The following is a 26684-nucleotide window of genomic DNA, read 5'->3' as shown; positions in this document are numbered from 1 at the left end:
AAGATTTAAATCTACAAAACATAATGGAAACACGAACACGGAGATTTAAGACTAAACACAATGGAGAAAAATGTAGTTATTGAAATCTTTGCTCAAGTACAAGTTACAGAGCGCAAAAAAGGTAGAACAAGTCCTTGTGCTGTTGGTACATCTCTGACATTAACTATAGTAGTTTCTTTTAAAATTTTGAAAAAGCTTCAATTCGATGTGATACAATTATGGATGTTAGAGAGATCAAATTTGAGATTCAAGTTTAAAGTGAAATTTAAACTCGACTTAAATTTGAAGAACACGGTTTCGCTGAATCTTAGATCAGTATAATCTCGTCTGTACGATGTGACTTTTTTTATAGACCTGATCGTAGTATCTACATGTCACGTTTGGCTTCGATGATAAACAATTCTGTAGATTACACGAGTTGTTGTAGTCTGTAAAGACTCTCCAGTTCACTTTTACTCTCTCGTAATTTACAATTTTCTGTCAATTGCTCGTATCGTATCATTCTCGTTTAGAAGATGTCTGTATTTTCGGTCTTAGACTCTCAAATCAAACGGATTCTTTTTCACGATGTCAGATCGACTAGCTTCATATACGCTACTTAGCGTAACAGTTTTGCATCCACCATATTCATCGAATTGAAATATCTGGTTGAAGTTGAAAGTGTCAATAGTTACTTAGACAAGGAAAGCTTTTGTCTTTGTAATTTTACGATGCATGTAAAATTGGTAACGCTGAGATAAGAATCTCGTACACGTTTTAGTCATTCATCAAGTTTCTGTGCATACACAAAACACTGAACGTTACAGATCATAATTTCTACAGAGCAACTTCAACAAATTGCAAATTCGTAATTTAATAGATTCAAAATTTATTTTACATGCATTATATGCACATAATATGATACATATTATGAAAAAGCGAAGACAAAAGAATGCATGTTTGTTAATGTTGTTGAGTACATGGAGAACTGTAATTGTAAACATGACTTAAATAAAGTTACTCGGTGACTGATACACGTACGATTTACTACACCGGAAATTTATATCTCCACTGTAAACAGCAATGAAATGCTTGGAAGCGTATCCTAAGTATCATATACATATAAAGTAGATTAAAAATACTCAACTAGATAGAGTTGCTACAAGAATAATTCACATTTCTCTCTGTATCTAAAACTAGTACCGTTCTATCGCATAATTTATACTTATATCTCGACTTACTCGAACTTAGCTTGCGTTACCAATTAAAGAGCCAGAATATCTTTATCTTTTTTTGGAAACTTTACTTTTAAATTTTTCACTGACGATAGCCAAAGGACCAACCGCATCGGGCTTACAACTTGTGTGAGACACCGTTGCAATTGAACTACCTTTCTGCACCTGAGCCATTTCATCTAACTGTTTTTGCATTACAGCCAAGGCAACTTTGTTTGCTGAGAAGAAATCTTTCATAGAAATCATCTCTCCAGACATCCTCCGAGGTGTTCCCGAGCTATCGCCTTTAATAGAATCCCTTCCGACAATCCTCGTGCCTCTCCTCTTTGAAAAGTACATCGTGGATAAGGAGGACTTCCGCCTTGGTAAATGTGGCGCAGCCATATCTTGATTTCCGCATTGCACTTTCTGTATAATATAATTTAATCCTTGTTTTATCACAATCGACGTCACGTTCAACAGGGAGTAGGTGCAACAACAGCCGACCAATAGAAATATAAAGTTAGCGATGCGATACCTGTGCATGAAGAGATACGAAACAGTAGTCGTGATAAATGAAACAGGATTCAGCGAAACTCACCAATAAATATAAGGATAATGCATTTTTTCTGTGCTGACGAAGTCTCCGAAGCCGATCGTCGCGAAGCTGACGAAACAGAAGTAAAGAGCATCGTAATATTCCCAATCCTCGAGAGGAGCGTAGACAGCAGCCGCGCAACAAGCTACTATGCAGCATGACACTGATAGATAGAGCATGACCCAATAAACACTCGGTTTCCACCGGTCCAACTCCGAGTTACAGTCATCGTCGTCAAGTATGTCCGGTAAAGAACCCTTCTGGCTATCAGATGATTTAATGCTGCGCCGAGATATTAATGAGTTCTGTCGAATACGTCTTTTTAAACGATGCACGTGTATAGTGCGCAAAATCCAAGCGAGAAAAGTGATTATTCTTTCCAGAAACAAATTAAAAAACAGGATCCCACCTATAAGGAATTTCATATAGTATACACTAATTCTTATCTTTTATGTTGGCTTAATGATTGCATCTTACCAGAACAGCCAAAAAATCCATAAAGAACAGCAGCTACTTTACCAGCCCTTGTCTGCGGTGTGGTGTTCCCGTATCCTAAAAAACAAAGTAGAATCAGATCTATAACTTCCTCACGTGCAATATACAATAGAATGTCGTGTCGAAAGTGACTAAAGCTTATAACTGGAAGACTAGGTCGCAAGATATTAACATTCTGGAATTCACTGGAAGATTCTTGCACGCGCTGCGGCCGACGACCCTTACCCCTTTTATTCAACACTTTTATGACCAAGTTTCGTGCGATAATGCGACTGCCAATAAATTGGCTTAAACTGGAAGATTGGAAAACATGTAAGATACAAAGTATATGAGTTTCCCAAAGAGGAATAAAAAAAGAGAAGAGACACCATTAAGATAAAGTATGGGATACGTATCACGCGCTTTACGTTCCACTGACCCATTATTCCGGTTCACTTACGACATAAAACGAAGTGTTTAGGATCCCAAATAGGCCAAGATGAATATCTCACCGATCGTGGAGACGATAGTACCAACGAAATGAAAGCTGCCAGGAAAATCCCATCGACGACTCTTGTTTATGATACCGGAAGACGAAGCGTTTCCATAAGCGTACAACAATTCGTCCAATCTTTGAAGTGCAACTGGGGTACTTTGCAAATGATGCCTTCGAAAAGTATGGTAAACTCGCCAAAACTCTGCAGTCTATACGATGGACAGACGTGATTTATCTCATTTAGAAGACTTTAAAAATTCCAAGAAACACAGATCGCCAGAAATAATTTAGATAATTAAATAAAAGGAGGAATTTCACACCTGTCGGACTTCGAGATCAGCCTCCAGTCGTTGAAAGAGCGCTGCGCCAGCGAGCATGTACACTGCCAGGACAACGAAAAGAAGGATGAACCGCGCGTTGTCCTCCCCGAGGCAACTGCACACGCACATCACCGGTGATTCTCATCTCTTTCTCTGGACACAAGTGACTAGACACGATCCCCACCTTCACGCCTTTCATCGGGGTCGGCGCAAACTCGGCGACGAACATTCGTCAAGATCCACAGATCCATCGTCCACGAAGGTTACAAAGGTAAATAATTTAAACGTCTCTTCAAACTTGGAGTCCTAAATGTGCAATCAATTTTCTGGGGGGAGTATTTTTAGCCAATTCGTTCTGCCACGTTTATCCCGCTAACTTTCATTTACCTATAATTTCTTTTTTTTTTTTTTTTTGAGACTCTTAAATCAATAGATCTTTACAATTCTCAAGCTTTATTACTGTCTACCTTTTTGACTGTAGAACAAAACGATTCATGAGCTCAGCCGCAGAAAATGTAGGACGGTAGTATATGCAACAGCTGAAAGAGGATTCTTTGACGCTAAATATAGAAACCGAAATTGATGTGTATAAGGAGTCCTTTATGTGGATGCGGGTTTAGGGTAAACTTTGCACATAATTATTGCACAAGTATGATGATGCTTTTGGATTACGTCCTTGAACATGGACGGATCTGTGCAGTTCTGCATGTTGTTTTTTACTTTCGAATCTCTTCAAGAAATTTGTACGCGAGGATAGGTGTTGCAGGACATATGAAAGTAAATTATACTGAGTTTATAATAAAAATAAAGTTTGTTAACAATTCATTGTAGCCGATGTAATGGCGCTACGATCTTTATATAAATACTGTAACTAGGCATATCGACTTTTACATCGAAATACTTGTAGGTACATGCGTATAAATCTATAAAATTCATAACATTTGCATTAACTATTATAATACTATTAGATACGCTACCCGGCAGGACGGATTGCGCAACAACATTTACATTATCATTTAACGAATCTTGCTTATACTACAAACTATCAATGCCTCGTTTGCGGACCTTCTTCTAGTTTTCTCCACACAACCTGAAACATAAATTATTCAGATAATTACATTTTTAATCAATTCTGTACTATTTGAAGTATCATTCTCTTTAGAAGAACTCACGTTGCACATTTCTCTGACCAGAGCCTTTTCCCCGTCGTGGCCACCTTCTCTTTCAAGCTGCTCTCTGACTTCGAGAACCTGAAGAGCTCGTACCACAGCTTCCGGTCGACTTCCCAAATGAGGATTTTCACCTGGACTATTTGGATTCTCCCAAATCTCTCCAGATGGTACTTCCCACCCTTGCGCTCGTGCTTGTAGCACGCTTTTGTCTTCTTCCAGTTGCTTCACCCTTTGCTCTAGACTTCTCACATACTGCATAGTTTGATCTAAAAAATGTTTTCAATTTCAGAGATCTGATCAACAGCATTCAGATAAAAGTAAACTCTGCCCCGAAGAAATTACCATTAAAGGTAGATGCGTGCCTGGGCCTTGGAGGAGCAGTTTCTTCAGCATTCGTGCTGGAGCTCGAACCATCTCCATCATCCCTTTGGCCTCCTCCTCGTTCCTCGTCAAGATAAAGACACAGCTCCTTGAGTTCCAAGTTATCTTTGATCAGCTCTTGTTGCTTATTGTCCAATTGACGCAACTTGTTCTGATAGGCGGAAACTTCTTGGCGCATAACACTTGCTGTGTATCTTCCGAATCTCTGCCACTCTCTCGCCAACTTTCGTCCCTTCTGACGATCGTCATCCAGAAAGCAACAGAGATCCCTCAGCTCTTGATTATCGTCGCTTAATCTTTGGTTTGCCTCCTTCAACGCTCGCAGCTCGCTGAGCTGAAATTACATATATTCCTTAATCATTCCTATTTATCTTTTATTTTTTAGTAAGAGTGTTTGACAAAGTGTGAATTCCTATACTCCAAAATGCATTTTTAATAACCACTGATAATTTTAAAAGCGCGCAATTATTGCAAAGGAAACACGTAACTCATAATAAGGAAGAATTCGATTGTCGTCACGATTATTTGCGACCAGTCTCACGTGTGCGTGACTGGTTGAAATTACGATGGTGGGCTCGACCCGCGTGACCTAGAAGAGCCTCAAAAACTTCCGTGTGACGTATTTAAGATCCGTGATGGCATCTTTTCACGACCCACACGAGATAAAAAAAGATCAAACGATTCCTCCACTCATCTCTCCAGAATATTCAAAGACCTCCACAATTTCTTTATCCAACCCAACCAAAATAAACCCAAAAATACTTTCACGCATCTAACTTTGCAGATCTAATTGACACAACATCCATCAAGAATCCATCCAGAACCTATTCCCAAAGAAGACCTCAAATGAAACACCTGCTGCACCACTTACCAAGCTCTGTATCTGTCGGTTCTGCTCAGCGGCGAGCCTCGCAATGTCGCTCTCAGTTTTGCGAACGAACTTGAGCATCTCCACAGGTCCGAGTCGGAGGAACTCGTCGTCGGTAATCCTCTGTCTGATCGGCGGTGTTTGGGCAGCGTTCACCGTGGGAGGATACTGACCGTTAGGCGGCAAGTACTGACCTTGGCCGACCTTGGCTTGAAGGTAGCCGTGTGGCTGAGTCTTCGGGACGGCCGCGGTCAATGCAGCGTTCCCGCCTTGAGGATGGTGTCTGTGCTCTATCCTCGGCGAGTATTTACTCTGGGCATCCTTCTGCTGCGACACCGGTCGCGACTGCGCCGCCTGATGGTGAACCAAGGTCGCGGCTGGGCCTTGAACAGCGCCTGATACCAGCGAGGTCGGGACCGACGGGCCCGTGGCGAAGTGAGGATGATTCTTGAGGATGCCCGCGGAAGGCTGCGGCGGTGGCTGGTATCGCGGTGGCACTTGCTCCACTGCTGCCGACTTGATCACGTGCGACGGATGCTGCTGCTGCTGCTGCTGCGGCTGGGACTTACTCTTATTGGACATTGCGGCTAATTTAGCTCCAGGCTGCCCCGTGTCCCATTTCAGAAAGTCCACCACACCGTGGCTTCTTCTTCCGAGCCGGCTTGTCTCGACCCGGTAAAATCTGGGTCACTGTGCGGTCCCTCTTTCTCTCACTCTCCTGCACTCTCTCCCGAGATTGGATTTACTACGTAAGAGCTGGACCGACCGATAGGCGCCTTGCCTTATCAGGCCCTCTGCTCCAAACCTCCTTACACGAGACACTTCTCTCTGTAGGTTTTCCTTAGCTTGTACTACTTACTCCTAGCAATTTCTGTATGATATATCCAACACTGTCACTGTTTTTTATTCCCTTAGACTCGTTGCTGCACCATACACATGGCCTCCTAATCTAGAAGAAGCCTTACTCAATAGTCCATCGCTTTAAACTCCTCGCTCCTCACCACTGTCACGCAAATCCAACCGTATCGTACCACCACTGCGGAAGCTGTTCCCTGTTCTAGCGACTTCTGGAAAGTGGAGATCGTGACAGAGCCCTGCCGTCGTCGAACTCTCCGAACTTATCAAATTCCCTCGGTAGCTGGGTGCTCCAAGCGGTCGGCTTCGTCACGGTATTAAAGAGTCGTCGTCCTCGCGCTACGTAACTCGCAACGATCGCCTGGTATGCTCGCATTCCATCTGTCAGCGAGATCGATGCGTGCAGGCATAGTTCCGCGATGCGTTGCAGGGTGCCTGGACCGGAAACGTCCAGCCGGCTAGGCGCTTCTTCGTTACGAAACCCCGAGGATACTAGCGATATTGCACTGCCGAGAGCTAATGCGCCCAGCCGGGCCCCTGTTTTTCTTACTGGCCCACCGCCGCATTTCACAAGCCGCAGTGCCGTAACACTGAGTGGGGCATTCCAGTGAAACCTTGTCGTCCGTGACCGCACCGCGGATAAGCTTTCACGCACCTTTCGTTCGATTGTTAACCGATTAGCTAGCCACCGAGTCGACGATCCAGATAGAGCTAATCTTGCTCTCTCTCTCTGGAATCTCTATCATCCGGAAGGAAGCGAAACACGAATCGGTGAACGTCGACGAAGCTCTTGCTCGCCTTAGTCTGCCAAGTAACGTAACAGCGTGTCAAATCGCGAAGCTAACTGAGCTAAATCTCCTCTGAGGGGAACTTGGGGAGCTTGTGTTCGTCTACCGGTACTTGGAGCGACGATGTCTGGAGAAGAATCGCGTGCAAATCGCGTACTAGCAATATGGCGACGACCGGGGACCTGTGATCTCAGGAACGATTGCTGACGACGCTAGGGCTTTAAGGTCGCGACGCGGGAACGCGAGGCACACCTCTGATTGGACCTGCCTCCTCTTTTAGGAGGGGATTTAACAGCGTGTTTTACCTCGTGGGAGGTTGAAAGGCACAGAATCTTGCGGTTCTAAGAGACTCGCTCTCGGTGCACGGCTCCCTCCGAGACTTCATCCCTTCGAGCGTTAATCCGACCTCTCGATGAGATGAAACTTTTATGCAGGGACGATGTTTTCAGTGGTTTTTCTAATGGAGCAGAAAGCCCAAATTGCTGGTCACTGTTAATGAGTAACTGCTATGAGCTTTAAATCTAAAGGAAGTTTGAAATTCTCTTGAAGTAATATTGAAATCTCCACGAAAAGATGAGATTCGTCGGGAGATGTAAAAACGGAGCTTTCTGTATGATATAATTGGAGAACCATTCATTTCAATGTTAGCTACTATTAGAATAACTTTCGCTATTCATTGAAAGGATATTTACGAGCTGAAATTCTTTCTTTGATCTTTACTACGTATGTTTGGCCCTTTTCCTTAGGGGCGGTGATCTTCAAAAGTATTTTACCTGCTATGGTGGGAAAATGTTCTGGGAAGTGGTTAAGACAGGTAGAGAGATCAGAGTCTTTGTAGCTATGGATCAACCTGTGAAGCTCGTATTTTCAGTGACATTCCAGAAGGTATGAATGAAATTTACCCTCTAAACTTGAAGTAATTAATTAAAAAAAATCGTGTTGCTTATGTTTACATGCATTCCAGACTTGCAAAACTATTTCTATCGCTAGTAGACTTGTTTATTATTATATCATTGTACTCAGATTCGGTCTATTTATCTTTTTTTTATATGCATGTTGATTTGCCTGACAATGATAATAGACTTCGATTAAAAGTGATAAGGATAGAGTAGGGGCAGTGTACTTGTAGTAGTGAAATGGATTCGAACATTGGAACAAATGACAATCTTCCTTATAGTTTACCTACATATACATTCACTTGAGATTATGAATATTAATAAGTAAATTAATTAAGTTATAAATTTTTATTCTTTAGTTTTGATCTGGCGTTGTTAGATGCTGCAATACCCCGCTACTGATAAAGTAGCAATGACTGCAATGAGTCACTGCCCAAACAGATAAGCGCAAAAATGTGACGACTACCTGTCAAGACTATGTGTAACTATAATTATTATTTTACATATAATTTATTAAAGCTGTATATGTGAAAATATAATCTCAAATAAGGTAGTTATAACCTTGAAATTTTTTATTTCTAAATTTCTAGGTCGAATTGAATTGCCATATATAAAACAGTATATGACATATTATGACGTGTCAAGATTATGTAACATTATCATAAAAGACAACTGCTTTATCATTTTTATTCTGATAAAGTTAGTACATTCATTACGGCCGTAGTGTAAGGTTACTGCCTACGTGTCAAACGCCAAGGTATAACTCTTTTTTTTAATGCAATACATATGTTTTACGTGTTTATACTCAAATATGTATATATACTTTAATAATTTATTATGCAAAGAAATATTATAGTTTAAGTAAACAAATATCACTATAATTAAATTTATTATTCAAAGCAAACTTTTCATAGAATAATTCAATGGAATAACACTTTAAACCATTCATATTTATAATTTATAAAATAATTATGAATGATCATTGTTTTATAATTTAATAGAATTTCTTCCTGGCACTTCACACTATATTAACATGCCTCCAAAATTAAAATACTTGTAAATATATTAATATTCTGCTTGTACAATAGAAGCATGACAAATGTAGAATATAATGATAAAAATAACCATTAGAACAGCACAAAAAAGCAATGGCAAGTGAATCCTGGAATGTATTGGTGACGGGAGGTGCTGGTTACATTGGTTCTCATACTGTGTTGGAACTAGTCCAAGCAAATTTTAAGGTGGTGGTAATAGACAACTTTAGTAATGCTTACAAAGGTGAGGAGTAATGAATTAAATTGTTCAAGAATAATTATTATTTCTGAATTTTTACGATAAAAAAAAATGTATGACAACACATGAGTAAAAGTAATATGGGATCTTGTAGAATATGCATAACTTTACTATTATGCAAAATCAACTTCAGAATTACTCTGCACTAAAAGGATTAACTATAACTATATAGTTAATGTGTATAATGTACACATATTTAAGTAATTTAAAATCCTGTTTTAAGGACAATTAATAAACGTGTTATAATTATTATTTTCATATTTTCCATATAGAAGAGAAGGGCACAAAACCAGTATCTTTACAGAGAGTAGAAAAATTAGTAAATGAACAAATCACATTCATTAAATGTGATATAAGGAATATTGAAGAATTACAAGATGTATTTAAGAAGGTATAATCAAATATTTTACTAAGATTTAATGAAGATGTGTAATCATTGTTCACATTTTAGTACACCTTCCACTGTGTCCTTCATTTTGCTGCCTTGAAAGCTGTGGGTGAATCCTGTGAGAAACCATTGGAATATTATGAGGCAAATGTTGGTGGTACTTTAAATTTGTTAAAAGTTATGTCAGATCACAATGTAAAGAATTTCATTTATTCAAGTAGTGCCACTGTTTATGGTACCCCTGAAAAACTTCCATTAGTTGAAGATATGAAAACTGGTGACTGTACAAATCCGTATGGGAAAACAAAATACATGGTTGAAGAAATTCTAAAAGATTTATGTGTTTCCAATAAGGCATGGTCTGTAATATCTCTAAGATATTTTAATCCAGTTGGAGCTCATCCTTCTGGACAAATTGGAGAAGATCCTAATGGAATACCAAATAATTTAATGCCTTATATTGCTCAAGTAGCTGTTGGGAAAAGGCAGATGCTATACGTTTATGGTAACGATTACGATACTCCCGATGGAACGGGTAGGATATACTTCACACATATAAATATATGTAACTACTGTAGTTTTAGTTCATTTATTATTCATAATTCTTCTGGTTTTATTCATAGGTGTACGCGACTACATCCATATCATGGATTTAGCAGCAGGCCATGTGAAAGCCATAATTTATCAGAAAACTCGTAATCTAACTGGGTTTAAAGCAATCAATTTGGGTACTGGAAAGGGTTATTCAGTCCTTGAAGTCATACACGCGTTTGAAAAAGCGTCGGGGCGAAAAATACCATACAAAATAGTTGAACGTAGACCAGGAGATATAGCTACAAGCTATGCAGATGCTAGTTTAGCTAACAAGAAATTAGGCTGGCAGGCTACTAAAAATATAGACGACATGTGTATAGATGCATGGAGATGGCAACAAAATAATCCAAATGGTTATAAATATAGGCAATAAAATTAACTTAACAATATCTTAACAAATTTCAATTACAAACAAGCTGTGGTGGTGTCAAGTTACCAAAGTATAGACCAAAGTACAAGATTGACGTATATGCATATAATGTTAAGAAAATTAAATAATTTTTATGTTCAAAGATGATTCTATGTTAAGTTTACTAATTATTTTTATGCTATAAATAAAAAAAGTGACGTGCTGTATAAATTGTTATAATGTGCAATAGTAATTGTGTAAGCGAAAATGTTATTAAAAAAAACTATTATAAACAATATTATGAAGCTCTTTTTTTTTTAAATTTGTTGATAAGGAAGTGATAAACATTAATGATGTTGTGCGATTTAGACTGTAGATGTCACTGTACGTCGCACCAGAGCGCCACAGAAATTCTGTCATTTTCTGTAGATTTTATTTAAGTATCGCCAAAGATTTTAAGACAAGTGACAGTATTTATCACTACCAATTCATGAACGAGGAGTATTTATTTGAGTATGACATCGATTAAAGATTCAGCAAAAGAAGATATACAAGTCGAACCATCATCAGGAATGGAAGGTTCGATGACAGATCATAATTCAAGATGTGGATCACCGAAACGTGGGACTACTCTTTCAACAAGTACGAGTAGTTTCGAGGCATTAGATCCTCATGATCCAAACCTCAGTCGTTTAGCTAATACGATGTTTCAAAAGACTGGAGAATATTTACAAGAAGAACTCACTGCTACTCACGCCGATTATCGTTTACTAGAACGATTAAACAAAGAAACCATTGCTAAGTATACAGAATTGAAAACAATATCATCTAGTGTAGCTCAATCATTAGACTCTTTAAATGAAAAGTATAAAAAGTTGCAGCCTATCTTGGACAATATTAATGAAATTGATGATAGTATAACTAAGTTAGAACAGGCTGCATACAAATTAGCATCATATTCCAAACGATTGGAAGCTAAGTTTAAAGACATAGAGAAAGACACAAAAAGCAAATGAACTAGAATATTACAGTATATGGTATAATAAACTGGAGATTATATATGTCTTTGATATATTAATAGAGCTATATATATTATAAAAAAGATTAAAATAAAACATTTTCATTTCTTTGTGTACACAAATTAAAATTAAAGTTATTTACATGGAAATTAATGTGTACAATTAATTAAAATGTTATTATTTATATTGTTAATACACAAAAGTAGAAAATACTGGGAAGGATTAACAATAATCGAGTTGCAGCCTTATAATTACTTATATTAGAATACAATTGCACACACACATATGTAAATCTTACATTTTTTGTATAAGAATCCTAGAAAAGACTAATGTAATGCGTGTTGCCTTATAGTATATCACATAGTATAGTTCAATTTTATATTCATTTATTTCATTATGGAATCTTTCACAAAATAATATACAAGAAGTAATTTATGATATTAATATAGGCCAAAAAATAAATATCCTTAAGTGTAATGAAATAGTATAACTATGAATATGTTAGATGTTTAATATCAATTGCATGTATAATTTTTTACAATTGATCTTTTACAGTAAGTGTAAAAAACAAGTGCCAATTGTTGTTTATGAATAAATTAAACCTTTCTGTGTTGTCTGTTGACTGAAATTATAATCTTTGATTCTAATAATTTATGTCATGTCTTGTTACTGGTGTAACTTTAATGACTGGTAAAGCACAACTGTACTGCATAGAATGATCTAATATCATAGAACTATATAAAGAACTTAGCACATATCTGTTTTAGAAACGCGTCGCAATACATTACAATTGAAGTATAAATTTCAACAACAGATTTAATTGCAAATCAATGCTGCACCATTACCCACTGTTTCTTGTTAGATTTAACAATCTAAAAAATTTCCAGCCATTAATAACTCTAGCGCAATTTCAGGTGCAATGGGAAATTCTGGTATTTCTGTACTGCTATTTGTGTAACGTACTTTATATGTAAAGTACATGCAAACTTTTTGTAATACATGGGAGCTGTAAACAAAATTTATTAATTGGTTAATGTTTTTTTAAATTTACCACAATAAGGAACATAAAAAAAACTTACGGGATTTCACGGAAATTAACTTCATTAGCTTCATTTTCAGCAAACTGTCCAGGTCCACTTAACATAGCTTTTATAGTTCCACTGGTTAAAGCATGTTCACGTTTAACAATAAATTCATGTCCATCACTGCTCACCAATTTTACATACATTGCATTTGGTCCTTCACATCCTCCATAAACATGTCCACTTTCTTGCTAAAATAATAAATGTTACTTACATTATGGTATATTAAATTTACAATTTTATGGTTTTTCTATACTTCCAATTATTACACATTGGAAACTATTGTTAGTAACAAAAAGGCAGGATAAGTAATAAAAAGTAAAGAAGCAGTAAGCAACAAAATTTTAATTTGCAGAAATAGGTACCGCATGCAAGTCAATAGATGAACCGCCTTCTTCTTCTTCTGCTCTATCGACATTCTCTTCCTCATTGGGCTTGATCCAAAGAAAAATTAGCATTAATTGACAAATTCTTTACCATAGTTATTCTTTTTCCAATTAGAGGATTCAATGAAATTTCAGTCACCATAGCAGCCCAATTGTAATTGTATGTATTTTTTGTTTAAATACATTTCACATACTCAACTAACATGCAAAGGTAAACATGCAAAATATTTCAGGGAAAACATACCTCTTCAGATTGCATCTTCACATCATCTGACATATTTTTGTTTTAATGTGTGTATAGTACTTCTAAAAGGAATAATAAATTATCATGAGTAAATAAATGCTTGATTATTATATTACAGAAAACATACAGTTCAATTCTTCAAGTTCAAACCATAGTTTATAAGGTCAACTTTCAACTCTATCAATTTGTACCAGTTAAAAAGTATATTATGGATGTTAGAATGAAACAGTAATACACTGACATGGGAGTAGATTGTAATCAGAATGAATTGCACGAAATTGAAAGAAAAACGGGCTGAAAAAGAAATCATGCATAAACGAAAAATGTACGGAAACTTAAAATAGTCGACATACACGTTTCAGAGCTGTTTAAAAAAAATTCAACGCTACGAAAATATCGTTGCATGTAGTTTACGGATATTAAACTGTATGTACCTTCGTAGAAAAAAAAGTTTCTACAGAATTCTCACTTTTCAATTACAGGAAAGTTTCCTAAATAAGCACAATGGCAATTAATATGGCTACTGACACTACGTTTCTCGATGAGTCGAAACTACAGATACGTTTGACGATATTTATTATCGATGTTCTCACGATGTATCGATAAGCATTTAGAATAAATTCATCAAATGAAATGCACCAACAAAATTCATTATCCGTCACCGTTGCACTACTTGTAAAACAACACTTGCGACATTCGATCACATTCATTCAGTCACAAATAAAATGAGAGTAGCAAGTCATTGTTCTAAAATAGATATAAGACTAAATATAATTCAAAATATTATAATACGATGTAGAAATTGTACCTGTAACTATAAAATTACTCAAATATATACGTACGATAACTTAAAAAATTGTTTTAATTGCAAAAGTTGTTCCCTTATTGTACAAAAAAGCATATTTAAACAATCTGATCAACAGTTGAACAGTAAAAAGCCTAACAATAGCCTGTAAAATGCAAGACTCCTATTTATTTATTTATTAATTTATTTACATTACAATTTGAGAGAACAAAGTCACAATTGGGGGCACCTGGACTGCAAAATTTCTAAAATTATCAATGCAAGGGTAAATTGACGATGCAAAATCATTGTACAGGTCTTATACATCATTAAGCAACAATAAAAATTCATCAGAATTGTTTATTTATTGCAAAACCAGCATCTAAAAATTTTTAGGGGGCACCGGACCCTGATGATACGGCCCTTAAGGAAAGTTGCTAGCGACAACTTCGCCATCTAGCGGTGATCCGCGAACTAACCTTTTTATAATATAAATATATTTATTTATTTACGACAAATTTAACTATGTAGAATCATTGTAGGGCCTCTACGCATAATTATGCAACAATAAAAGTTTATAGAATTTGTTTATTTATTGCAAAAACACAACTTGAAAATCAGTGCTGGAGGGTTACAAATTCAAAAATTGAAAAACCACTTACTTGTTAATTTATTCACAATCTGATGGTGTAAAATGATTATAATATCTCTACGTACTATTATTCAACAATAAAAGTTCATAGAATTTGTTTATTTATTGTTAAATAGCATTTGACAACTAGTGGTTGAGGGTTAAAAATACAGGACGTGAAAAACAAGTTATTTGTTAATTTATTCACAATTTGATGGTGTAAAATGATTATAATGTCTCTACGTATTATTATTCAACAATAAAAGTTCATAGAATTTGTTTATTTATTGCAAAAACAATATTTGTAGGAATTAACTAAAATATAGACCTGGTGGCGCCATCTAGCGGTGGCGCTACTGAAACTTAGGTATTAGTTCCGCAGCGCCACCGCTAGATGGCGCCACCAGGTCTATCTTTTAGTTAATTCCTACAAATATTGTTTTTGCAATAAATAAACAAATTCTATGAACTGTTATTGTTGAATAATAATACATAGAGACATTATAATCACTTTACACCACCAGATTGTGAATAAATTAACAAATAAGTCGGTTTTCATGTTGTGTATGCCTAACCCTCAACCACTAGCTGTCAAATGCTGTTTTGCAATAAATAAACAAATTCTCCGAACTTTTATTGTTGAATAATAGTACGTAAAGATATTATAATCATTTTACACCATCAGATTGTGAATAAATTAACAAGTAAGTGGTTTTTCAATTTTTGAATTTGTAACCCTCCAGCACTGATTTTCAAGTTGTGTTTTTGCAATAAATAAACAAATTCTATAAACTTTTATTGTTGCATAATTATGCGTAGAGGCCCTACAATGATTCTACATAGTTAAATTTGTCGTAAATAAATAAATATATTTATATTATAAAAAGGTTAGTTCGCGGATCACCGCTAGATGGCGAAGTTGTCGCTAGCAACTTTCCTTAAGGGCCGTATCATCAAGGTCCGGTGCCCCCTAAAAATTTTTAGATGCTGGTTTTGCAATAAATAAACAATTCTGATGAATTTTTATTGTTGCTTAATGATGTATAAGACCTGTGAAATGATTTTGCATCGTCAATTTACCCTTGCATTAATAAAAATTCAATTTTTCTATTCAGACAGCTGTCTATCTTGTTCAAATTTTTTGTAAGCTGTTTTTCTAATAAATAAACAGTTTTCAATGTGTTTTTGTCATTGTATAATGACGTTTAGGTATTCTTTAATTATTCTACATCATCGAAGTTCTAATAAATTAGTAAATAAACGTATTTTATTATATTTTATTGAATCATTTGTTACAGGGTCGCTGCGATTTCGTCTTGATTTGTATATTTCTGACGATATTTGTCATTCAGAATAAATATTGTTTGTTAATTTAGATAGAAAACGTTAATTACGATAAGGTCTTTTCTATTAACGATTCTTTTCTATCATGCACACATAGTAGTGCAGAAAATTTATTAATTGCGTAAACGTCAGACGTTTTTGAGCTTCGAATGCTGTTCGATTAAAAACGATGCAATGATGGACGTCGATTTATTAAGACCAGGCACTGTGCCTATATCACCTGATACGATTCTTTGGTTTGAATTTTTATTAAACCCATCTTTGCTGCAACAACATTTATCTAAACCATTCCCCGGTAAATAACAAACTAACCTTTACTATCACATCATATAGTAACAAAATAACAAACTTATTATTATAATTACTTTCTCATTGTTATTTTAGATCCTTCAGCTACAGATTTAATAATAAAATTTATGACAATAAATTCAGAACAGAGAGACAACGATGTTAAGATTGTCGATGCAGAGTCAAATGACCCAAAACCAAATACCCTGAATAAATGGACCCACAGAAATCTTGCTTTAAAGATCCTCTCCTTAAAAGTATCAACACATTTAAAATGGGACTTGGACATATTAGAAAAAAGATTACCTTTATCAATTCAAATGACATTATTGCAAGATCTTTTTTATATAACATCAGATCTTGTTGTTGAGATACCAACAGTACCTGAGCTTGCGATACATTCAATTTCTGATCAAGCTCTCTTTACACTTGTTCTGTATCATAGGTGGCATATAAGAGCAATAACTTACAGAGCCCTAAATAATAAACAGTCAAAGCAACAGTTTTTGCATATGTAAGACTTGATACATTTATGCTGTTAATTGTAATTGTAATACCTAATAATCTTCAATTTTATTTCTTAGTCCAGGTATTCAGGAATCAACATACGTACCACCTAGTGTGATTGATGATATGATGAGAAAATTAGAGGCACAAGTGTCTAACAGTATAAATATTTTAAACAGTATTCTTGAAAGTAAAGATTTAAGTCCTAAAATGCCATCCTTTGACACTTTCCAAATGCTGACTGAAGATAGCACAGAGATTAAACAAAATTGGGATAATATGTATTCTATAAATTTAGAAGAATTTAAATGCCAGGTATCCTACTTAAAACATATTAATATATTGATGTCACTGCAACTTTCATTAATATTTTTTTTTCTAGATACATTATGATTTAGCAAGATTCCATTTACTGAAAGAAGAGTATCAGAAAGCAAAGAGTCATGTTATGCAAGCAAAAGAATTATTTTATAGTCTTAATAACTTAGAGAGTAGATTGTATTGTAAAGTTCAAAAAGAATATTTAGATGGATGTTGCTTAGCATGTGAAGTGCCTATTGATGGAATCACCTCAAGTCTTACTCAACAATTGCAAACATCCATCAAGGACCAGTATACTGTATGTATGTTTAAACATTATTTAAGAAATTGTTTTTGAGATAGAAAGTTAATAATATTATTTTTTGTTACAGAACATGATACAAATTTTACAAGCAGACAATATTTCTAGAGAAATTCCACTAGTTTATAGAGATAATTTAGAGCTTGATATACAAGGTGGATCAGTTAATAGAAAAATTGTAGTAGCTCGTGATCTTCTGCTTCAAATTCAGTGTTTGAATTTAGTTAGAAAAATTTTAGATGGTAGTACTATACTTGGTGACTATGTCACAGAAATACAAGCAGCTGGTGCCAAGGGACTTGATCTATTATTCTGGGTAAAATAGTTCTCCTTTTTTACTTTAAAATACTTGCATCAACCTCTATATTTTATACTTTACAACAATTGTTTCAGGCTCTTGGAAATGTGTTAGAAAAAACGTCTGCTACGGATAAGAGACGTATTTCTCGTCATCTTCTTTACCTTATACATACCAGTAATATTGATGGAGTTGCTTCCAAAATACTTGGTGATCCTATGTATGTAGCATTATTTGATGAGAAGGAGTTGGAAGAAATAAGAAAATCAGCTGCTGTTGAAGAGCTTGATATACCAGATTTGCTATTAAAAAATGATTGGGGTATACCCTTAGTGACATATACCCGTTAGTATATTTAATTATGTAGTCAAAGTACTAATTGTTAAAGAGAAATAATAGTGGTATTTACTTTATTTTAGAAAACTCAAGAATAGAAATATTTGAGCTTGAGCAAAAATTAATTCATTCATACGATGCTAACACCATTCGCGAAATGTTAATACATTTAGATGGAAAGCATAGAATGAAACCTTTGTGGCATGTAAATAGTTGTTGGGAATTGCCCATTCCATTACAAAGTGTCGTAATGTCTCTTCCTAGAGGTTTTCTTCAAGATTATTCATATGTATTACTAGCAAAAAGCAGAGAGTTAGTGTCATGTAAGGACTTCGAAGGAGCAATTGAAATTCTAAATATACTAGAAAAAGAAGTGCAACAACATTCGCAAACTGGAAACACACAAATATTTAAATTATGTAAATTAGTAAATTGGGAATGTCTACTTGTTGAAATATGGAGGTGTCTGTATGCTTGGCCAGCAACAAATATATGTAAGTATACTTGTTCATCTAGTAATTAAAATATATTAAAAAAATTAAATACTCTAGGTGACACACAAAATTTAGTTACAAGGAGTAAACAATGTCTTGGAGCATTGCAAGCAACAGATCAAGTTATTCCACGACAAGAAATTATTGAGTATTGTACAGTTTTTCTGTTGAATATGACTGAATGGGACTATCTAACAAGCCTAGAAAAGCGCTGGAGTTATACTGAATTTGCAGCAGCTATTAGTAGTGTTTGTCAAGATATTGTTAAATATAAGGGAGGACGAAAATTCCCGAGGGAAGCATGGGATATGAGTTAGTATCACAGATGTTATAAAAGAATTTACACTGTAAGATTCCATGAAATATTAACTACTTTCATTTTCAGTTTTAGCTGCCTTCGGGCCAAGTAGAGATCAAGCCCAAAAACGAAGTAGTAGTGCTGATAGTGGAACCAGTAGTGGTCGTGCCTCAAGAGACGTTATTGCTAGTATAGGTGGTACTCTTAGCAGACTACGTGAGCCTATGGTTCTTACTGTCGTTATTTCATTGTTGGCTCGTTTACGCAACGTTTTACGCGATGAATCTAGTCTTGAATTACACACTCAATATCTTTCTCTTTGGCCAGCTGGTGTACCAAAGTAAGTATCTACGATACTATAAAATTTGCAGTATTTTATAATACTATGTAAATATTTCGCAGCGCTAACTCGTACAACATTAGAAGCATAGGAGAATTGTTGTTTCAACTACTGACACAGGCTCTGAAGTATTACCCAAGTAATGTTCCTTGGCTGAGATTAATGGGTGATCTTAATTTTGGTATGCATTATAATAGTAAACATGTTTAATGACTAAAAAATGAAAATTAATGTAATATTTTTAGTTTTAGGATACTATGAAAGTGCGATGAAGTATTATTTAGAAGCTATAATGGTAGCTAGTGATTTGTTTAGTCAACCAGTACCACGTTCGCAAATTGACGATCTTGTTTATAGACGTATGATCAAATGCTGTGCTCATTTACAATGTTACACTCAAGCTGCTGTTTTATGTCAATTTTTAGAAGAAGTAGATTATTCTTTAGCGTTTAAAATGGCAGCAAGCGACCAAAAAAGCTGCGCCCCAGCTGATGCTATGGATGCTTATTATCATTGTATTTGGGATACGACAATACTTGAGTATCTTATTAATTTGCATACGAAACGAGGTGAACATCATAGAAAACAACTAGCGGTTAGTACATATGACTTAAAGAAGAATAATTTATTTTACTGTTTACTCATTTACAAAATTAATTTTATAGATAAAAGTGATAGGCCTATTAGAATTAAATTCTAATAATAACGAAGAGATACAACGAGAGGCTGCCAATATTCGGAAAGCAAAATTTTTAAGGGCTTTGGCGAAACAGTATGTGTATTGATAAAAATGCATATGTACAAAATTTTATACAATTATATAACAACTTTATACCATTTAAATACATTTTTTATATTTATAGTTTTAATTAGCGATTAAAACAATCAAATCTCCCTCCTTTCCCGTGTTCGATTTGTACCAATCACGGCTTTTTGTCTTTTTACTCTAATCGATCTAACGAAACGCGAAATTAAACAGGTATAATTTTATTCTATACAATAATTCATTATCTATCAATACATGTAGAAAAATATTATTAAAAAAAAATGACATCATTTTCAGCTGAGTTAAAGTTTCGTAACAATTTCTAATGTATCATTTTTTTCAAGTGAGTCATCTACGATCAGCCCTTATCGTTGAATACATTGTCGTTGCGTAGCGCGATGAGTGCGTATTACTATTGTAGGTAAACGTGTACATAAATTATGTTCACTAATTAAGAAAATAAAATGTGTAGAGAAGTCGATCAGTAACAACTAAAATACAACACAGTGGAAGTTGACAAATCGCCAACATCGTGCATTAATGTTACTCAAAAGTGTGTAGGCATCACAGTGTTCAGCTTCGTAAACACGGCGCCATGATGTTCTTGCAACGCCATAATACTGTTACACGACGTTTCGTTCATTCTACGATAAATATCTGCAGTTAAAACGGAGTGTGTGAAATACGAAAAGAATAGTTCTTGTTCCGAGATATTTGACTGCATCGGAACAATTTTTTGGTGGTAGATTTTGGTGAGTACGCGGAGAAGTGTGCCCATACTTCCGAAAATTCTGAAAGTTCCCTGGTCGAACTATTGCTCATTGCAAGTGCCCTGACTCCGTCACGAGAACGAGGGAAAGAGATAGAGATTGAAAGACAGAGAGAAGATATAGAGAAAGAGTAGGAGAGGAGGAGAGAAGGAGAGAGAGGAAAAGATTATGAACGCTCCGAGTGACTATACTGTGTTACGAGAAAATTTACTTGAATGTTTATCGTGTTCGTAGAATTGTTGTGGTTGGGAACACGATAAAGTCGCAAGGTGTGGAATCGATAAATTTACGGGTATTTTTATTTGATCGTGATGGCGAGAGGTTGGCGTCAAGAATGTGGTAACAGGAGTGGGAGATCGTAGTAAAAACAATGCTGGATCGCTAGGCAATTCTACGTAAGTGTGTATGAAGTTTATTTGTAGTTATCTACTGTTTTCTTACACAAGTTTTGTAAACTTATATTCTGTGATACTGTACTGTTATATTTAGTATTCTGCGTGCTTTGTGCATGGGAGTTTAGAAACGTCTAACCTCACATTGAGCATTGTACTTGTTTCTTTGCCTAATCAGTGTTTAAATATCTTTTTAAACTAAGTGAAATGAGTTGTGAATGCTTAATGAATTATGCTAAGTATAATTAGTGACACTCAAGCATAAAATAAATAATAGACACATTAGATAATTCTTAGATTATAGTATTTGATGGATTTTCTTCTATTACAGGTTGTTTGAGGACTGAGATACCCCAAGAAGGTCATAGATATAACTTACATTTTACAGTATTTTTAATATGGATGATGAGGAAGGATCATCAAGCTCTGGACCTATGTCGTCGTTGAACAGTTTATTTTCTTTCACTAGTCCTGCTGTAAAGAAGTTACTCGGGTGGAAACAGGGTGATGAAGAAGAAAAATGGGCAGAGAAAGCAGTGGATTCTTTGGTAAAGAAGTTGAAGAAAAGAAAAGGTGCAATAGAAGAATTGGAGCGTGCTTTAAGTTGCCCTGGTACACCTAGCAAATGTGTAACAATTCCAAGAAGCTTAGATGGCAGATTGCAAGTTTCCCATCGGAAAGGTTTACCACATGTAATTTATTGTAGAGTATGGAGATGGCCAGATTTGCAATCGCATCACGAACTGAAACCATTAGAATTATGTCAGTATCCATTCTCTGCAAAGCAGAAAGAAGTTTGCATAAATCCTTATCATTATAAGAGAGTGGAAAGTCCAGTGCTACCACCAGTACTGGTTCCCAGGCATTCAGAATATGCTCCTGGACACTCACTGTTGCCATTTCAACAAATAGCAGAACCGACAATGCCACATAATGTATCCTACTCTTCCAGTGGATTTAATGCTGGATCCACTGGTGGTGTTAACCCAACATCCCCTATGTCTTCTGTTGGATCTGTTCCAAGTCCAGGAAGCACAACATCACCAAATCCACAAAGTCCGTATGGCACTAATGGCTTGCCAGAAACACCACCTCCAGCCTATTCTCCACCTGAAGATGGCTCACAACCTGGACAGTCACCACCACCTGATCCAGTAGCAATGGACACAAGTGGATCAGCAGAAGTAGCTCCAGTATGTTACCAAGAACCACCTTATTGGGCCTCCATTGCATACTATGAATTAAACTGCAGAGTGGGTGAAGTGTTTCATTGTCATTCTCACTCTGTCATTGTGGATGGTTTTACAAATCCAAGTAACAACTCTGACCGTTTTTGTCTTGGACAGTTGTCTAATGTTAATCGAAATTCTACCATTGAGAATACAAGAAGGCATATAGGCAAAGGAGTGCATCTGTATTATGTAGGTGGTGAAGTTTATGCAGAATGTCTTTCTGACTCTGCTATATTTGTGCAATCTAGAAACTGTAATCATCATCATGGATTTCATCCTAGTACAGTTTGTAAGATTCCACCACGATGTTCATTGAAAATATTTAATAACCAAGAGTTTGCCCAGCTACTTTCACAAAGTGTCAATCATGGTTTTGAAGCTGTGTATGAATTAACAAAAATGTGTACTATAAGGTAAGCCTCATAATTTATTCTGAAAATTAATGTTTAGTAATGTAAATGCTTACAGAATTTGTTTTTTTTGCAGAATGTCCTTTGTCAAAGGATGGGGTGCTGAATATCATCGGCAAGATGTTACATCAACTCCTTGTTGGATAGAAGCACATTTACATGGACCCTTACAGTGGCTGGATAAAGTGTTAACACAAATGGGTTCACCTCATAATGCTATAAGTTCTGTGTCATAACTTGTGCTTTCTGTTTATTTACAAGGAGCAAAAAAATAGTGAAATGTAGAAAGAAACCTGATGATTCAAGAGCAGTTTTTACTATTACATAGTGCGATAATAATATAGACATAATAAGAGATTTAAGAAAAGGTAGTAGGAGTGGTAAGTGAGACAATGTTGTCCCAATGTAAGACTTATGTCAGCACAATGAAGAAGAGTTGATAATATAATTCTTATAAAAATAAAGGATTGCAAAAGTCGACAAGTATTGAACGTGATCCTTACTATAAAAATTTTGGAGATCACAGTGTACACATAAAAGCTGTACAATTTTTGGCTGTTACATAGGGAGAGAGTTATAATGAAAATATAATGTCTTACGTATACTTGTATATGAAAAATCATATTTTTCAAATCTATTCAACTACACCTAATACTTTATTTTATATGAAGAATTATTGTGGAAATATTCGCTAATGCTGTATCACAATCGCTTTACTAGATTGTTTCGAAACTACAGAAAAAATGATTACCAGTCAATAGATATGATTTAAATGGTATAACATTTGAATGATTAAAATTTTGAAGAATCGTACGCGTGCTTTTAAAGCATTCGATTTATGCCTAAACAAGCCTTAGATTATTCAAATTTATTACTATAAAGACTATTATCTAAGTGTAATTAATTTCGATTTTACTAATGATAATACAATTAATATTTCAATATAGACATCAGATGCTGATCTCACGTTGACGTCTGAAAGTTAACTGCATCTGATGACATATTGGAATATTAACTTTAATAATGAGTATAAAAAAATATTTTTTGTGCAACGTTCCCTAACATTTGTGTAATGTAAGCCTTTTGATGTAGCCTTATAAGAAACTAATGTGACAACTAACATAGAGTCGTCTATTTGCTACTTGTCAGATTTGAAAGTAATATAAGAATTCTATATTAGCTTTGCACTTTTCAGAAGTGTTCGTAAATTTCAGATTTTAATGAAAGTTAATGTACATATACAAAAAGTATACTACTTGCGTGCAATTTGAATAATTGGTATTGCATTTGGTACAAATCGTGTATGAATACTTTGTGAGATGAATTCTGAAAAGTGCCAAAATCGTATGTATGTGATGCTGCTCGTTCAAGCACAACTTACAACTTCTATCAGTCATCGAAGGGCGGCGTAAGTTTCTTTTATATTATTACAATACTGATACAGTACTGCAGGAAATGTGTCACATACATTCGATAATGAGCTAGAAAGGTCATATGAATATTTGAGATTAAATGAAATCAAGAACATTGGGATATGTTGTGAATGGAAGATTATAAGAAATGCTCTTGTCCTGTGTCTTTTTATGTATTTATGACAGAACATTAGTTTTATATATATATATATATCTATATATATATATAGTTATTTACATACACCGAGTCCCTTCTTAATTTTGCATCGAGGTACACAGGTATTACTGAAGGACAAATCTTGATCCAACATTAGAATCGGGAGTACCCGTGACTCGATACGTATTCGAATGATCTTCTGGCTTGCTGATAACTACTCATCGAATTACTTTTATGTATATCCTACGTATATTTCAGTTATAAGTATGAAGAAGGTATACGGATTATATAACAATATCTAAGAGTACTTGAGAACTGTGGAACAGAAGTCACTGCCGCTTGCTGTTACTTATTTGTCGATGTACCTAGCTGTGATTCTTTGCTACCAAATTTAGCAAATTATGTATGGGTGATCAACGATGATGAAAGTTCTTGTTCTATTGGATTAACGATACAATAAGTATTTGACTTTATACACGCAAATCGTACAAGGAAATATGACAATAATTCATTATGAAAGAAAGTAAACGATCTTTTTACACGACGAATAAAAATATTCAGTCAAAAGTGTATTTTATCGTTCCACAATATCCAACTGTTTCTTCGTGATCACCTGATGAAATCTGTTTAGTCAAAAAAAGAAAAGAGAATGTTTCTCGCCGAGACTATTTTACATTGTGATTGGTGTTGATGAAGTCTTGAAATGTGTACACCGATTGAGGCATATGTGAATTAATGTTTTAGGTATATCGAGCTTGTCGCACACGTAACGAGCACAATGCTTTATTGCAAGATATATGTATGAATAGTTACATATGTAATACCTATACTTAGGACTTTTACTCCGTTGGTATCTTTCTTGATTTCTTTGTTAATCGAAATACCGTACATACATCACGAATCTCGCTTCCAAATCACCCAATGTTGCTTCTTTGAAATGCTAATTTTTTCAGAATATTAATCGAGAGAAAGCCTAGTAAACGTTGCATTAAGGAATTACAACGCCACGACTTATACACTTAAATACCGCCCAAGTTGTGCCTTGGATGCCTTTTATATTATATACATGTATAATATATTATAAAAACGTTGAACGTATGAAAGTAAAATTTGCTAGAGAATGACTGTAACTATATTTGCCAAACAGCCTTAATATACTTTGAACTGCTGCTCTATAGTTATGGATCTTAAATATAAATAGATATATTTAGAAGTATAATAGTTTTGCAAAGAAGAGCAAGTATGTATACACAAATGTTTTTAAACTCTGACTATTTTTACGACGAGAAATGGTGATTTGGAACGGGACTCGTGATTATCCTAGATGTCAGTCAGTGTAAATAAATTTTTTTAGCTATTAAAAGAAAGTACATCTTCAGAATTCATTCCACATTAATTGTTTAGAAGCCGATAGTTACGGGCTTTCTTCGTTACTTCCTTTGCGATTGTTTTTCTTTGGGAATATCAGTATCACTGTATATTGTTCTAGACGACGACGACGATAAGAGACATAGTTACCTGTCCTGATCAAACGTACGATATCGTACGACAATCTTCATTGTAAAACTTGAGAGATTTACAAGAAAGGTGCATTCCTTTACCTGTTAAGTGGTACAAGGTAGATACAGGCTTTTGGAACAATCAAAACTACGATATCGTACAGAGAAAATCATTAAGAGGGAACTTCGAGTATATTAGACTATATCGTAAGGTGTACTCCGTTTTCTCTGCCTATCTTTCGAAACGAAACGATCGGCCATCGTTTAACAGCGTAGAAAATCTTCGTTTCGTGCTACTGTATCTGCATTTCTGGTAATTACTGTGTTGTGCAGCTACCGAGTATAAATAAAAAATATTTCCTATCTGTGTATCTATGTGCAATGGAAAAAGAAACACTGTAGTTTTACTGATCCGACAACAGATCGATATAATCCACAATATCCTCGATTAGTCCCTTTTTTTAAACAATTTTGCATTTGGTTGTTTTATTTAAGAAAAAAAAATTGATAGTGATTAACAAAAAAAATCAATTTGTAAATTTCAGATTTGAATAACGAAGAAAAGAGCGCCATTTTTATTGAAGCATTGCCATAGGTCAATTCATAGTCGAAGGTTATTGGTCTGTTTAGAAGAACCACTTTATAGGATTCGTTGTTTTTAGAGCGAATTTCTTTTGAAGGTATTAATAACTGTTCTTTTCCTTGAGA

General features: G+C 35.2%; 7 protein-coding genes across 11 annotated transcripts; 4 read left to right on the top strand and 3 right to left on the bottom strand.

Annotated features, from left to right (window-relative positions):
• Window positions 1-1143: 1143 nt before the first annotated feature.
• LOC143182651 (potassium channel subfamily K member 13-like) lies at window positions 1144-3341 on the bottom strand. Its single transcript, XM_076383814.1, has 5 exons — window positions 3082-3341; window positions 2778-2970; window positions 2269-2343; window positions 1795-2200; window positions 1144-1731 (listed from the first exon to the last, which is right to left on the bottom strand). Exons 1-5 carry the CDS (start codon window positions 3208-3210, stop codon window positions 1263-1265), a joined length of 1272 nt encoding a protein of 423 aa, XP_076239929.1. The 5' UTR covers window positions 3211-3341; the 3' UTR covers window positions 1144-1262.
• A 702-nt stretch (window positions 3342-4043) lies between these two features.
• Window positions 4044-6266, bottom strand: Ccdc85 (coiled-coil domain-containing protein 85). The gene is made up of 4 exons (XM_076383815.1): window positions 5506-6266; window positions 4596-4968; window positions 4254-4519; window positions 4044-4171 (listed from the first exon to the last, which is right to left on the bottom strand). The coding sequence occupies exons 1-4, from the start codon at window positions 6082-6084 to the stop codon at window positions 4127-4129; spliced, it is 1263 nt and encodes a 420-aa protein (XP_076239930.1). The 5' UTR covers window positions 6085-6266; the 3' UTR covers window positions 4044-4126.
• A 1700-nt stretch (window positions 6267-7966) lies between these two features.
• Window positions 7967-10949, top strand: Gale (UDP-galactose 4'-epimerase). The gene is made up of 5 exons (XM_076383816.1): window positions 7967-8798; window positions 9043-9319; window positions 9607-9725; window positions 9786-10257; window positions 10346-10949. The coding sequence occupies exons 2-5, from the start codon at window positions 9190-9192 to the stop codon at window positions 10687-10689; spliced, it is 1065 nt and encodes a 354-aa protein (XP_076239931.1). The 5' UTR covers window positions 7967-8798; window positions 9043-9189; the 3' UTR covers window positions 10690-10949.
• A 112-nt stretch (window positions 10950-11061) lies between these two features.
• Blos2 (biogenesis of lysosome-related organelles complex 1 subunit 2) lies at window positions 11062-11956 on the top strand. The gene has a single exon (XM_076383817.1). It carries the CDS (start codon window positions 11181-11183, stop codon window positions 11679-11681), a length of 501 nt encoding a protein of 166 aa, XP_076239932.1. The 5' UTR covers window positions 11062-11180; the 3' UTR covers window positions 11682-11956.
• Eloc (transcription elongation factor elongin C) lies at window positions 11917-14002 on the bottom strand. 5 transcript variants are annotated; one of them, XM_076383819.1, is made up of 5 exons: window positions 13866-14002; window positions 13397-13458; window positions 13132-13200; window positions 12764-12957; window positions 11917-12690 (listed from the first exon to the last, which is right to left on the bottom strand). In XM_076383819.1, exons 2-5 carry the CDS (start codon window positions 13427-13429, stop codon window positions 12549-12551), a joined length of 438 nt encoding a protein of 145 aa, XP_076239934.1. In that variant the 5' UTR covers window positions 13430-13458; window positions 13866-14002; the 3' UTR covers window positions 11917-12548. The 5 variants fall into 5 exon arrangements, with proteins under 5 accessions (XP_076239934.1, XP_076239933.1, XP_076239936.1 ...); XM_076383818.1 differs by having other exon boundaries at window positions 13831-13970; XM_076383821.1 differs by lacking the exon at window positions 13132-13200.
• A 2139-nt stretch (window positions 14003-16141) lies between these two features.
• Window positions 16142-20223, top strand: Ints8 (integrator complex subunit 8). Its single transcript, XM_076383022.1, has 12 exons — window positions 16142-16450; window positions 16540-16957; window positions 17028-17265; window positions 17333-17569; window positions 17643-17888; window positions 17966-18215; window positions 18290-18700; window positions 18758-19012; window positions 19086-19338; window positions 19401-19519; window positions 19584-19933; window positions 20004-20223. Exons 1-12 carry the CDS (start codon window positions 16330-16332, stop codon window positions 20121-20123), a joined length of 3018 nt encoding a protein of 1005 aa, XP_076239137.1. The 5' UTR covers window positions 16142-16329; the 3' UTR covers window positions 20124-20223.
• Window positions 20224-21041: 818 nt separating this feature from the next.
• Mad (mothers against decapentaplegic homolog 1) lies at window positions 21042-25319 on the top strand. The gene is made up of 3 exons (XM_076383023.1): window positions 21042-21269; window positions 21598-22911; window positions 22985-25319. Exons 2-3 carry the CDS (start codon window positions 21665-21667, stop codon window positions 23142-23144), a joined length of 1407 nt encoding a protein of 468 aa, XP_076239138.1. The 5' UTR covers window positions 21042-21269; window positions 21598-21664; the 3' UTR covers window positions 23145-25319.
• The last annotated feature ends 1365 nt before the right edge of the window (window positions 25320-26684 follow it).

The sequence above is a fragment of the Calliopsis andreniformis genome, chromosome 8 (genome assembly GCF_051401765.1).
Source record: "Calliopsis andreniformis isolate RMS-2024a chromosome 8, iyCalAndr_principal, whole genome shotgun sequence".
Lineage (NCBI taxonomy): Eukaryota > Metazoa > Arthropoda > Insecta > Hymenoptera > Andrenidae > Calliopsis > Calliopsis andreniformis.
The sequence above is the reverse complement of the archived record's forward strand: the minus strand, read 5'-3'. Positions and strand labels throughout refer to the sequence as shown.